At 37.5% G+C, this 15,287-nt stretch overlaps 1 protein-coding gene across 1 annotated transcript in view; it reads right to left on the bottom strand.

Annotated features, from left to right (window-relative positions):
• The window catches only part of ZNF644 (zinc finger protein 644), a 93,455-nt gene that overhangs the window by 68,344 nt on the left and 9,824 nt on the right, over positions 1–15,287 (bottom strand). Inside the window, 1 exon segment of the mRNA XM_027770520.1 lies at positions 6,685–6,745. Within this exon segment, the coding sequence (XP_027626321.1) occupies positions 6,685–6,728 (44 nt within the window). The 5' untranslated portion in view covers positions 6,729–6,745.

Below are 15,287 nucleotides of genomic sequence, written 5' to 3'. Positions count from 1 at the left end.
ACTTCGCCCTAAAAAAAAAACCCTCAAAAAAAAAAAAAGGAAAAATAAAAAGACCAGTGTAGTAGCCACTTATCCCTTTAAACACGTGAAACAGCACAGTGAAAGCAAAGGTAAGTTTTATTTTATTTTTAAAATGAATTACTTTATTTAACTTTATTTATTTATGTATTTTCATTTTACTAGAGAGGGACAGTGAGAGAGAGAAAGAATGTGAGAATGCAAGACGCCAAGTCCAGGACTCGAACCGTGGTCGGCGATATGAGAGTCCAGCGCCCTTAACCACCACACCACCTGCTGACACTGTATTCCCACATGGCTGACTGTGGTTTGAGCCCCAGAACTGGTGGCTTGCTTTCTCACTTTCCCTCTCTTTCTCTCGCTCGCTCTCTCACTCTGTCCCTCTCTGGTCAAATTTAAATAATAAATAAATAAGTGGATGAATAAAGTTAAATAAATAACTCAGAGAAAATCATCATAATAATGTTAGAATTTTCTCAGATCTTTTTTTTTATCCTTAAATTTGAGATCCTAGAGTTAAAGAACTAGAGAAAAGGATCTCATAGACTTGAAAGCTAGAGCTGAGACTAATAATTGTAACTTATCATACAGGGTAAAGCAGTAAAAAATAAACCACAAAGAAACAAGTATTCTAATGTTTTGAGTTACGAAAGATACTCTAAATGTTCAGGCAGTCTATTAATACAGACTTAACCTAACATTTAGTAATGCCTCGTATTTTTCTTTTCATTTCTAGACTATGCTATGAGTTTGTAGCAAAGTATAAAGAAATCTACTATAAGAAAATATTTATCCTAAATAACAATGAGGAGAAAAAAAAGGGCACATAATCTAATTGTTCGATATTAAATAATTCTGAATGTAATAGTAATACCTAAAGCACAAAGGTATGTTAATTGATGGACTTAACAGTAAAGAAAAAAAATCTTTGTAAAACCTATCATCTCGGGACCAGCAGTTAGAGTAATGGCTATGTCACTGGACTCCCATATAGTTGACCGCGGTTAGAGAGTCCCGGACCCGGCAGCTTAAACTCATACCAGGCATGTGTGCGTGCGTGCCCAAGATCCCGAGAGGAGAATGGAGGAGAAGGGACTGCAGTGTGGCCATTCCACCTGGGGGATGATTTCTCGCTCTCTGTCTCTCTGACGAGCGCACACACCCTATAGCAAAAAAACTCTCAAAAAAAAAAAAAAATAATCTCCAATGGAATTTAAGTTATGATGAAAAGTGACATTTCAAATCTTTGTGCAATTTCAGAGTTAAAGAAATACACAGTAAACTATCATTTTTTGCTCATTAGCAAGGATTAATACAGTGCTTAATACTCAGCAGAGTGTGAGGAAAAAGATAATCTCATAAAATGCCTATCAGAACATTAAGTGGTACAACCTCACTGAAGTTTCACAGTATGTAACTGAAGTTAAAGTGCAGACATCTTTTGACCCAGCAGTCCTATGCTATGAAGGATACTATATACACACTCTCACTCCCAACGGTGCAATCAAGAATATCTGTTGCAGCAGCGCTTATATAAGCAAAATACCATGAGATTTACCCAAATACCAGTAAGAAAAACTATATTACATTTGGTACATATATGAAAAAAATGTCCAAGATGTATTAGTAAGTAGAAAGAGAAAGATGGAGAATATATACAAGCCACTTTTAACACCTTCTGTGGAACACAATAATGGGTGGCAGGGGAAGAGTTTTACTTTTTACTTTAAACACTTCTGTACTACTTAGAAGTACATGTGACTTGTATAAAAAAATTACATTTTAGAGCTAGTAGGTGGTATCGTGGTTAAGACACTGGACTTCCACATGGTCAACTGCAGTTCGAGTCACTTTCCCTCTCTCACTTGCTGGTCTAGTTAAATAATAATAATAATAATAAAATCACCTAAAGTATTCTTTAAAAAATTAAAATTTGAAAATAAAGTTACTTGGCAATATAGTTGAAAAAGGACAAATAACATTGTAATTTCATCTAATCTAGAATAAAGAACAGGGAACTTTATTAAAAAGCTTCCCTTTTCGGGACCAGCAGTTAGCGTAATGGCTATGTTGCTGGGACTCCCAAGTAGTCAACTGCGGTTTGAGTTCTGGACCCGGCGGCTTAAACTCACTCCGGGCGCATGTGCGTGCGTGCCCAAGATCCCTAGAGGAGAATAGAAGAGAAGGGATTGCAGCGTGGCCATCCTCCCTGGGGGGTGATTTCTCGCTGTCTCTCTCTCTCTGTCTTTCTGGCGAGCGCATACGCCCTACAGCAAACCGCCTCCCCCCCAAAAGCTTTCCTTTTCAAGTTACAATATTACATAGCATATCTACAGTGCTACTAAAAGAAATACAGGACATTCAAGCAATGTAAAGGTTAAATTTATCTGGATCCTTAAATCTTATCAAAAGGAGCACTGAACATATTTCCAATCCAGGGTGAAATACAAGAAATAACAAGTTCTACATTCTCCAAGAATCTTTATCCAAGGAAATTCTGATAGGGAGACAGAAGGAACAGTATAAGACAGGGTCAATGTCCAACTCTATGTTCAACCTTTATAGCAGAGGCTGCAAAGAGGAAAAGCTAATAATTGATCCCAATGGGGAAGACCTTCTTTTTTGCTTTGAACTTGCTAGAGGGCAATCAAGCTTCAGGCATAAAAAATTCCCAAGTGACTACTATAGCCAACACAACTAGCCAAATTTTTAATATGGTTAAAAATTTTTAAGTGTCTAATTTATTAGGAAAGTAAATCATTTATATACAGTAGATTACATGAGATAATACAAGATTTTTAAAGATATCTTTCAATAAACAGCAAATATCCTAAGCTATTAAGAGTCAAAATGTTATCCCTGTTCAAAGACCATGATTCCTCAATTTCTTTTTCCATCCCAACAGTCTGTTTACCTTCAATGAAATGAGGAAAAATTTTCACTTCTTGCGCATGTGACCAAGTCTTTCTGATCCTCTACTTGTATTAGGATAACACATTTTTAAAAATATTTAATTAAACAAATAGCTAATACAAACCCACAAAGATAGCATTTTTAGTAGTAAACATCCTCCAACATGGAATAATGTCTTTGCTTGGAAGTAGTACTAAAAATCAACAATGACAAGCTTAAAAAACACACTGGGGGGGCACGTGTGCTCTGAATCTTGAAAGGATGCAGAGGTGGCGAAGGAGGAATGGCAGCATAACCAAGACCCATTAGAGGGTGCTTTCTTCCTCTCCCTGTCTCTTCCTCTGGAGAGATCATGCGCCCTCTGATAAATAATAAATAAATAAAGACTGGAAAATACATACAAGTATGTCAAAGCAATGAACCTAACTATCAATAAAATCAGTTTTTTTCTTTAAAACTGACCAGCAATTATTCTTTCAAAGAATTTGATAAAACCAAAATATTTTTTAAGAATTATTTTATTTAACTTTATTTATTTATTTAAATTTTGACCAGAGAGGGGCAGAGAGAGAGAAAGAAAGTGAGAAAGCAAGCCACCAGTCCAGTTCTCTAACCGCAGTCAGCCATCTTGGGAGTCCAACACCCTTAACCACAATGCCACCTGCCTTAAACTTATCATTAGCCTTAAATGGCTAATGATATTCGTTTAAGAATATCATTAGCTATTTTATTTTAACTGGACTGAGAAAATACTTGGGGGTACTTAATTTCTTTCTAGAATGCCAATAATGCTGCCTCTGGATTGGCCTCATGGGTTCCTTCCTATAGCCCAATAGCAACTGAAGTGCCAATGCCCCCATCCTAATCCCAGCCAGCATTCCAAATCCCTACTTGTTTGAGAGAGAAAAATTCAGTTCACTGCTCTATGTTTAACAGACATTCAATGGATGCATGAAATAGCCCAGCACTGAACTACTGAGATAAATGAGAATGGATGGTGTCTACCCTCAGAGAACTCATAGTCTAATAAAGATGACAGACTATTGCAGTATGACCAGGCTTGCCTCAAAGAATGAGATGATGGGGGTCGGCAAGTGGTGTGGAGGTTGAGGTGCTGGACTCCCACATGGCCAAGCACGGTTCAAGTCCTGGACCTGGCGGCTTGTTTTCTCACTCTCCATTTCTCTTTTTCTGTTTCTCCCTGGCCAAAATTGAAGAATAATGATAATAAATATAATTAAAAATAAATCTTAAAAAAAGAGTATTTAGCAGAATCTTTTTCATTAAATTCCTTAAAAGAGGCAATTTTTGGATTATAGCCTATTACAAAATATTTTAGAAAGTGGATCAAAATAAAGCAATTAACTGAAGGCAACGAAGCTTAAAATGGCCATGGTTTGAGATCTGATTTTTAATTAACTGAAGGCAACGAAGCTTAAAAAAAAAAAAAGAATGAGATGATGCTTGAGACAGATTATTTCAGGAGCTGACAAAAGCAAGGGCAGTGGCAACTGCGGAGGCTGGGGATTGAGAGGCAGTGACAATATATACTGAGGATCAGAACCAGGAGTATGACACCTCATACTTATTCATATAAATCAAGGCATTTTGGCATAGCTATAGTGAGATATGCCACATCATAGGGCTTACATTTTATTCTGCAGGTGACGAGGACAATGAAGGGGACAGGTGGAAGGAAATCAATAAAGTGAGTTTGGCAAATGAGGCAAGAGATCTGGAGAACCCAATAAACAAAAATATGAATAATTAGTGATAAATTCACACAACGGAATATTATTTAGCAATAAACAAAAATGAACTCTTGATATACTCACAACATGCATAAAACTCAAAACCATTAGGCTGAGTAAAAGAAGCCAGGTACAAAACAGTACATACAATGTAATTCTATGTATATTGAGTACAAGAAAGGGCAAACTAAACCATGCTGACAGCAGTCAGAAAGACATTTACATCGAGAAGAAAAGGCTTTGGACTGGAGAGGAAAAGAGCTCAAGGAACTCTCTGATATTTCATTAAATGTTCTGTATTTTGATCTGGATGATGAGGTCACACATGTGAATAAATGTAAAAAAGTTATTTGGCACTAGACTTTAATTATATTACCATATGTACAATACTTAAAAAATGAATATATAATTGTGGTAGAACACGGTCAAAATAAGTCAAACCATGTCATCCCACAAGTATATCAAATGTAATGCAAATTAAAGGTTCTAATAGATGTTACATATTTAACGACTAAACAAAATTTTTTTAATTTTCTTTTTGGTTTTAGTTTGTTATAGGGCATGTGTGCTGGCCAGGGAGAGATCAGACAGGGCTAGGATGCAGGGTGGGGAGGATGAAAAAGCACTCCCCAGGGGAATTAACACACCACAATCCTTTCTCCTCTGTTCTCCACTCAGGCAAGCATGTGCACACTCCCAGCATGTTTCTCAAGCTGCCAGGTCTGAGGCTTGAACCATGCTGTTGGCCATGTGGAATGGGATCCAGCGGCCTTAACCACCATGCCACCCTACTGGCCCCCAAAAATATTTTTATATAACTTGAAAGTAAAGAAGTTTGGCTGCCTCTCCACTTAAAAAAAAAAGATATGTAGGCAACTGTTCTTTCTAAAGTACTATAAAAATGAATTACTCTTCCCTCCCACCTTCCCCCAAAGAGCACAGTATTAGGCAAAAAAAATATAATTTTCCTATATAGCAGTACCTACTGCATATGAAGGACTATAACAATAAGGTATGAGAAGCACTTAACAGAATCTCTATCACAATAAATACAGTTTGAACAACACTAGTTACAATGATTACATATTAGTCATAAAAAGCAAACTTCGTTTCAAAGTATACCTAAGCTACCAGCTGTGGTGATATTATTTAACTACATATGACAGCTACAGTTTTTCTCATCCTAGGTTTCTCCTTTTAAACAAACATTGACATCAGCAACTTTTTAACAGCTGAAATAACTGGTTAGATTAGAGAAAGATCAAGTTGGCTGCAATTTTATCAAAGCATTCGTTTTACTCTGTTTATATCCTGCAGCCATATTTACTTACCAACATATAGTAAATATATTTTTTACAACATTTCAATAGATTACATCACTAAAAAGCTTTCTTTCACATACCAGGACCCAGGTACATAATCACAATCTAATTTTTTGAAAGTCAACAGTCTTAGAAAGCTAATCAGAGTGCTTCTTTAGAAAAGTCAGAGTTGACTTGCAAGAAAAACACTGAAACAATAATGTACAATTCTGATAACAGAAAGAAGTCACAATTTGGTGAATCTAACCAATTTGAGAAAATGCTTAATTAACAGAGGTAAAAATAGTAAGTATAATTCACAAACACAAAGATGACTCATGTATTATGACAGAACAATGAAGCAATCCAACCAATCTCTTACTAAACTAGTAAAAGAAGATTAAGAGTAGCTGAATAAACATCAAGTTGATTTCTAACATGTTATAACAGTCGTCGGAAATGTGTATGCTTTAATCAATCTTAACACAAGAGGAGCAAAACTAAAAATTTAGTTTCAAAATTTGATAGCTGTAATTTTTACTGTCATCAAATCAACTAGACCAAATGTGCCAACAAGTCAATTCATAATTCAAATTATATTAAAAAACTTCTTTGATTCTGGACTTGAAGGTAGTCTAAAAAAAAATTTTATATTATTCCTACTGGACATGTAACATTTAACAAAGTAGCATTTTACTTACCTAAATTTTGTCTTATTAACATCTTGCTGCAAGAACAATCTCATCCGAAATTAAATCAAGCCTGAAAGAATAAATGCAAAGACCATGATTTACTGTTTTGTTTCAGGTTTGAATAACTACTTCTATGATACACTATTCTTTTAACTTAAAAAGTAAAAATCAAATTATCTTGATATAACATCTGGAAAACTGTTTAACCAAACCATGATTTAACCTTTAACTGTTTAACCAAACTGTTTAACCTTTTTGATATAACATTTGAAAAACTGATTAACTAAGCCATTATCTTTTTAACCTTCAGGAAAATACTGCTAAGTACCCTTTTTTTATTTTAGAACAATCTTTCACGTGAGAGACCTAAACTTTCTAAGTTCTCTTTACAATATTTTCTACAATAACTTATTTCCATCTATTTTAATAGTATGGCAATAGTAATAATTACAATCAACATTTAATTTTCTGTATGTACCAAAAGATACACCAAAAAGCTGAAGACAGTAATGATATTACATGGGATGGCATGAAAATAATTACTAATAGTAATCATAATAATACCTAACACTAAGTACTTACTAAATGCCAAGTACCATTATGCTAGCAAATACCATGTATTGATGCTCTCCTTCTTCCCGCAATTTAATCCTCAATCTAGTGTAAAGTGACTTCTACTCCAACAATCTACTGAAAATGTATTTGCCAAAATCATATCTACTACTAATTTCACATTTTACACATTCTGAATACCCAATATACTCTATCTTATACTATAAATGCCTCTCCCCTACCTGAAACCAGCTTGTTATTCTTCTGAATTTTCTATTTTCTCTTTTTCAAAAGCAATTATTTATTTAATTTTATTATTATTATTTTAATTTGCTACAGGGCTCACAGGCTCACTAGAGAGAGAGAGAAAGAGGGAAAGTGAGAAAAACAAGCCACCTGGTCTAAGACTCAAACTGCAGGTTGGCCATGTAGGAGTCCAAGCGTCTTAACTACAGGACCTGCTGGCCTCATGATTTTCTGGTTTTCAAAAAATTGTACTACCGGGACCAGCAGTTAGCATAATAGCTATGTCGCTGGACTCCCATGTAGTTGCCGGCAGTTCGAGTCCCAGATCCAGCAGCTTGGACTCACGCCGGGCACGTTGCGTGCGTGCCTAAAATCCTGAGAGGAGAATGGAGAAGGAATTGCAGCGTTGCCATCCCCCCTGGGGGGTGATTTCTTGCTTTCTGTCTGTCTCTCTGTCTTTCTGGTGAGCACACACGCCCTATAGCAAAAAACTCTCAAAAAAAAAACAAAAACTGCACTATCACACCTACTTCCATTGTCATCTTAGATTATAATAACTGTTAAGATTTCCAAACTATCATCTCAAATTCATCCTTCCAGAACTATATAAGTAATCATTCCACAGTGGCTGTCCAGAACATGTCACATCTATGCTTTAAGATCAACAATAATTAGTGACCTCAGCTTTAGCTACCACCATCACTACTCTACTCATTCCATGTTTGTACTGCATTAAACCTCAATTCCTAGAATAGGCCTCATACACTCAGCTTTCGTGCCTTTTCACATGGTGAATTATAACTATCTTCTGTCTTCAACTTGCTAAAACCTTTTTACTAGTCCTTCAATATTTAGCATAGTCACCCTGGCAAATCCTTCAATTCCTGTAGCTGTGTAAAGTTGTGTTTCTCAGTTGCTATAGCAACTGGTGAAAGCTTTATCAACCCTTCTGATGGTATATTTTCTAAACAATAGTACAGACGAATGAGGAAAAGAATTCATGTATTTCATTTTGGTACTCTCAACAGAGCATATATTAAAAGTATAACAATGGGGGCCGGCAGGTGGTATAGGGATTAAGGCTCTGGACTCTTCCTACATGGCCGTCCATGGTCAGAGTCCCAGACCTGGCGGATTGCTCTCTCACTTTCTCTCTCTACTCAAATTAAAAATAAATAAATAACTTTTTTTTAAAAGAATGACAATGTGGGCTAAAAAAGAGACTCAGATTGTGTGTTGTATCACAAAATGTACTTGGGATATAGAAGAGAGCAAATAAAACTCAGGCTGAGTTGAATTTACACTTTCAAGAACTAGAGAAAAAAAATTCATGTAACTTCTGAATACAGTAATGTTACTTTATGAAATAATTCCATCTAAGTAAAAATATAACTGACAAAAATCAGCACAATGCAATTTTTCATCAAACAAATTAATGTCACTTATCATCAGTTCTAATATAAATGTAATAAATAGCTAGTTCTAATATAAATGTACTAAATGTTTAATCCCTACAGAAAACAGATTTTGTAGACTAGAAATCAGAATAATTTAAGAACTAACCTTAAGCAGAAAAGGGTCAGAGAGGAAGCAAATATGTGTGAGTTTAGTACTATTAGTGTGAATAATCTAGAAAAGTGGTTCTCAAACTTCAGCACACATCAGAATCATCCGGAGGGTTTAGTACACACATTGCTAGGCCTGCCTGCAGAGTCTCTGATTTACTGGATCACTGGAAAGGTCATGACTTTTCTGACAACTCAATAGTTAGGTTTAGATTGGAACCTGAGAATTTACATTTCTAAGAAAGTCCTAAGGTGATAATGAAGCTGTTGTTTGGGGCTTGAGGCGCACAAAGAAAAACAGACCTACAATTTTCTGCAGTATCTAGAAAAGATGAGAATACTCCCGTCATGCACTAGCATTAACCCAATAGCGGACATTGGGGCCCAGTCCTGGTAGTGCAAGCAGTAAGATGCTGTAGTGCATATGAGGAGCCATCTAGGGAGGCACCAGGTTCAAATTCTGGCATGCTACCTCTGACTCAAAGGCTGGGGGGGGACAGGGTCACTACGCAATTCGAGTTCCAAACCCAACAACACCTTGAGAAACTCGCAGGTCCGTGTGTGTGTGTGTGTGTGTGTGTCCAAAATCCTGAAAGGAGGGAGAAATGGAGGAAAAGGGATTGCAATGTGACCATTACCCATAGGGGGTGCTGTCTCACTACCCAACCCTCCCAGTGAGCACATGAACCCTCTGCCAAAACTTAAAAAAAAGAGAACTCAGATAACTAACATCAGAAATGAGAGCACAGACATTACAACTGATACTAAAAGACCATAAGAGAATACCATAAACAATCGTACAACAAATTGGATAACTTAAAATAAGTAAATACATTCCTAAATACATATACCTACCAAAACTGAGTTATGAAAAATAAAAACTCTGAACAACCTATATGACTAGATGCATCAAAAACTTCCCAACTAAAAAAGTGTAGAACTAGATGGCTACACTGAGAATTCTACCAAACATTTAACAAAGAACACTAATCCTCCCCAACTCTTCTCAAGAACTGAAAAGAGAAAATTTCAAATTCATTCTATGAGATTAACATTACCTTGATACCCTAATGAGACAAAGAAACAAGAAAACTACAGACCAATAACCCTGATGAAAAAAATCTTCAACAAAATACTAGCAAGACCAATTTAATAACATTACAGGATCATATACCATGAGCAAATGGAATTTATACTTCAAATGTAAAAATGGCACAGTATATGAATATAACCCAATGTAATCCACAACACTGATGGAATGAAGGGGAAAAAATAACATGATCAGGACCAGCAGATGGAATAATGCTTATGGCTGGACTACCACACGTAGTCAACTGCGGTTCCTGGATCCAGAGGCTTAAAACTCAGGCCAGGCACATGTGCATGTGTGCCGGCCCAAAATCCCAAGAGAATAGAAGAAAAGGGATTACAGTGTGGCCATCCCCCCCGGGGGATAATTTCTCGCTTTCTGTCTCTCTGGCGAGTGCACATGCCCTACAGCAAAAATTTCCCTTTAAAAAAAAAAATAGGGGGATCAGCAGGTGGCCTGGTGGTTAAGGCGCTGGACACTCCCACATGGCAGACCATGGGTCGAGTCCCAGACCTGGTGGCTTACTTTCTCACTTTTCCTCTTTCCCTTTCTCTCTCTCTCTCTCCCTGGTCAAATCAAAACAAACAAGTGAATGAACAAATAAACAAAATAAATAATTCTTTTTCTAAAAAAAGGTAAATAACATATCATCTCAGTTGATACATGAAAAAACACTGGACAAAATTCAACACTATATATATAGATGTGTGTATGTGAGTGTAAACTCAACAAACAAGGAATACAAGAAAACTACTTCAACATAATAAAAGCCATATATTAAAAGTCTGTATCTATGTCACTCACTGTGCAAGACCAAAAGCATTTCCATAAAATCAGTAACAAAGCAAGGATACCCATTCTCACTATTTTTATTCAACATAGTTTAACAAAGTAGTGTGGGACCTAGCTAGAAAAATTGGGGAAATGAGGGAAGGGTATTGGGTGGGGGTAGAAAAACAACCAAATGAAAAGGAAGAAGTAAGATCATTCCTGTTTTCAAATGACATATTTTTCCAATGAAATGTTGAAAACTCTAAACTGTCAAAACTAACAAAAAACCCAACTATTAAAATAACTTTCAGCAAAGTTACTGGATTCAAAAGACAAAACACAAAAATCAGTTGTTTCTATACATGAACATTGACCAATTCAAAAAGGAAATTAGGAGTCAAACATTAGTGTAGAAGTAAAGCAATGCATTTTGAGGCTAACACTTCACATGGAAAGGTTCTAAGTTCATAACTACAGACCGTCCTGAATATGCTGGACATGGGTGTCCATGATCCAGGGCTGGCTAAAGCTGGGGGTGGATTCTGATGTAAAGACTCTACTGGGGGGACCAGCATTTGGTGTAATGGCTATGTCGCTGGACTCCCATGTAGTCAACCGTGGTGTTCGAGTCCCGGACCTGGTGGCTTAAATTCACACCAGGCACATGTGCGTACATACCCAAGATCCCGAGAGGAGAATGGAGGAGAAGGGATTGCAACGTGGTCATCCCCCCGGGGGGTGATTTCTTGCTTTCTCTCTGTCTCTCTCTGTCTTTCTGGTGAGCACACATGCACTATAGCAAAAGTATCTCCAAAAAAAAAAAAAAAAAAGACTATTGGGGCGCCCGTCTCTTTCTCTCCCAGTAATGGAAGAAAAATAGAAAACAATTAAAAAAAGATAAAGATTTTTCCCCAACCCTTTAACTCTGGGACTGACCTTATAAGGAACACCAGTAGATGCAGCAGATGCCACAGTTGGCCATTTCTGATCTTAGGCTTCATGAAATCTTGCATACTTGTGCTTTAATCAGAACCCTGCTACCACCATGAGAACAAGCCCACACTAATCTGCTGGAGGAATGAGAGAAGATGTATGTTCCACCCCATTCTAGACCAGCCTAGAGTCAACTAGTCACAGGTTTAAAACCAACACCTAAACATATGAGAACACAGCCAAGAGACTCAGCATCACCTTCCTGACCTGCTGCTAAATAGAGACTCATCAATGAGCCCAGCCAAGAATACCAAACACGCAGACTTATAACATACGTTTATCATCTGAAACTACCAAGTTTCAAAATAATTTATTACACAGTAATAGCTATCTGATATACTAACTTCACCTTAATCATAATATAATTTTTTCTTATTCCTAGAAGGGGTTGAGATTAATAACTGATCTAGGAGTCTTTTGAAGAGAGGGGGAAAAAAAAATCCCCCAAAACCTATTTTATTAGTAGTAGCTACAAAAAAAATTCTGTCCCAAGTTTCTCAAACTCAGAGATATATAAACTGTTTTTATAAGTAATATTACCAATAAACTATATTTTTGTGTGTGAAATTCTGTTCCTACACAGCTTTACTAGATTGCTGGGGCTTGCTTAGCTGAACATGTTTTTCTGAGTGAGGAAGGCTGTGGATTAGAAATAAATGCAATAACAAACACACGAAGACACATAATATAAAAAAGCGAGGATTGGGTGGGCTTAGCTTTTTTGATGGAGAAGTCCATGCCCCACGTTGGGCACTACTTGCTGGGACCTGCTTGGTTTAACACATTTTTCTTAGTGGGGAAGGCTGTGGATTAGAAATAAATGCAATAACAAACACACTGACACACAAGTACAGAAAAAAGTGAAGACTGGCTGGGCTCAGCTTCTATGATGGAGAAGGTGCAATCTGGAACTGGCCTCAGATTTATTCTTTTACAGGGCAGAAAATGGGATAAGAGAAAATGGAATGCAAAACCAGTTGTTTTTGGATGTAAATCCTCTAAAGATATGAAGACAGCTGAAGCCAAGATCAATTTCTATGATCTTTTTGGGGTAAAATCTGATAAACACATGTAGCTTACTTTAGCCTTACACAGCTCTGCAGTATTGGGTATTGGGTATCAGCAACAACAGGAAGATAATGATAACAACAGGCAGACAGTGCTTTCACATGTAAATGCTCTTAATTGCTATTGCTGGAGCAGCTCAGGGAAGGCATTTCTGCATGCATCTAAAGGTCACATGTTTTCTCAGACAGCCACTCTCTACACTAGATATAACCACACAGTAAAAATTTTCAGGATATTCCAAAATCTAGAATTGTTACAAAGCAATCAGCTATTTTGTTAAAGAGCGATCACCTATTTTGCCTAACATTCCCTCTATTTTTGTTAAAAGAACTCTAATTTTCCTTTAGGGAAACATTTTTTTTAAAAAAAAAAAAAGATATATTTAATTCCATTCGTTATTATTATCATTATTATTTTAATTCGACCAGAAAAAGAGAAAGAGGGAGAAAGCAAGCCTCCAGGTCTGGGACTTAAACCTGTCGGCTGTGTGGGAATCCAGCGCCTCCAACCACCATGCCACCTGTCGGCCACTTGGGAAACATTCTTACTCAACTACTAAAGTAATATCAATTCTAGATCCATAGGTAGAGGGATGAGTAAGTAACCTCCTGGGTGATCCAGATTTCCTTGTCCTCCCAACTGCAGTAATCTGTTAATAAGAATGCAGCCCAAACTGGCAATTTAGAATCCTTTTCAGGACACTTGGCAAAATCTACTGGGAATGTGTCTCATTCAAAAGTAAAAGTCAGGAAACCAGCAGTTAGCGTAATGGCTATGTCGCTGGACTCCCACGTAGTCGACCGCGGTTCGCGTCCCGGACCGGGTGGCTTAAAACTCACGCCGGGCACGTGTGCGTGCGTGCCCAAGATCCCGAGAGGAGAATGGAGAAGGGACTGCGGCGTGACCATCCCCCCTGGGGGGTGATTTCTCGCTTTCTGTCTCTATGTCTCTCTCTGTCTGTCTGGCGAGCGCACGCACCCTACAGTGAAAATTTCTCCAAAAAAAAAAAAAAAAAAGTAAAAGTCAGAACTATGATAATGATGGACAATAGAGCAGCCAGTGGCTACCTTTGCCACTTCAAGAAAGTATGTAGAGGAATGGGACCAGCAGTTAGCATAATGGCTATGTCGCTGGACTCCCATGTAGTCGACCACGGTTCAAGTCCCAGACCCGGTGGCTTAAACTCACGCCAGGCACGTGTGTGTGCGTGCCCAAGATCCCAAGAGGAGAATGGAGGAGAAGGGATTGTGGCATGGCCATACCCCCTGGGGGGTGATTTCCTGCTTTCTGTCTCTCTGTCTCTCTCTGTCTGTCTGGCGAGCGCACGCGCCCTATAGCAAATACCTCTCCAAAAAAAAAAAAGAAAAGAAGAAAGTATGTAGAGGAATGAAAGCATCACAGCAGAGATCTATGCCAAGAAAAAGACATCATCCTAATGATATTCAATATATGCACCCATCAATCCAAAATGCCCCAAATAATCAGTCAAAACAGAAGAGGTAATGCTTATTAACCTTCCCACTGAGTCCTACTACTAATAAAAGTGAGCAAAACATTAAAACCACTGATTTGAAGACAACAGAAAACTAATCCAATGATAAGGAATGACCTAGCCAAGGTTTGAGAAAAAATGGAAATTGAGAGATGTGAACCCAACATTTGGGAGTGCATTTGCAAAGTTATTTGCCAGTAAGAATGTGGAAAGTCCTCTGTATTTCTGATACTGCTGTAGAGCTAAGGATCTCAAACGAGTGGAGGTACAAAGTTCACAAGTGATGGGAACCATTCTAAAGGTTACGTACTTTTTGAGTTGGGACCTCGAAGGACTAAACCCTAAGAAGCCAGAAGTAAACAAGTCTTCACATGCACTACCATCCTACTTGAAGACACCTGAGTGTCCAAACACAAAACTCAATCCTTGCGACCAGTAGATGGTGTCATGGTTATGTCACTGGAACCTCACATAATCAATAGCAGTTAAAGTCCTGGACTTTAAGCAGCTTAAGACACACCGAGTGTGTGTGTATGCATGCCTCAAATCCCAAGAAGAAAATGGAGGAGAAGGGATTGTAGCGTGGCCATCCCTACCCCCCCAGATGATTTCTTGCTTTCCATCTGTCTCTCTGGCGAGTACAACACCCTACAACAAAAATCTCTTTAAAAAAGAAAAAAAAAAATCAATCCTTAAAATTTAATTAACGTGATGTCAGACCACTAGACATCATAGGTATCCAAAACAAATTATCTCTGGGAAAAAAAGAGTATCACCAGAGGCTATCTCTCCAAAAGAAAAAAGAAAAAAAAAAAAAAAAAAAAAAAAAAAAGAG

This window comes from Tupaia chinensis, unplaced genomic scaffold, assembly GCF_000334495.1.
Source record: "Tupaia chinensis unplaced genomic scaffold, TupChi_1.0 Scaffold000023_1, whole genome shotgun sequence".
Lineage (NCBI taxonomy): Eukaryota > Metazoa > Chordata > Mammalia > Scandentia > Tupaiidae > Tupaia > Tupaia belangeri.
Note: the sequence above shows the minus strand (reverse complement) of the source record. Positions and strands in the feature narration are given on the sequence as shown.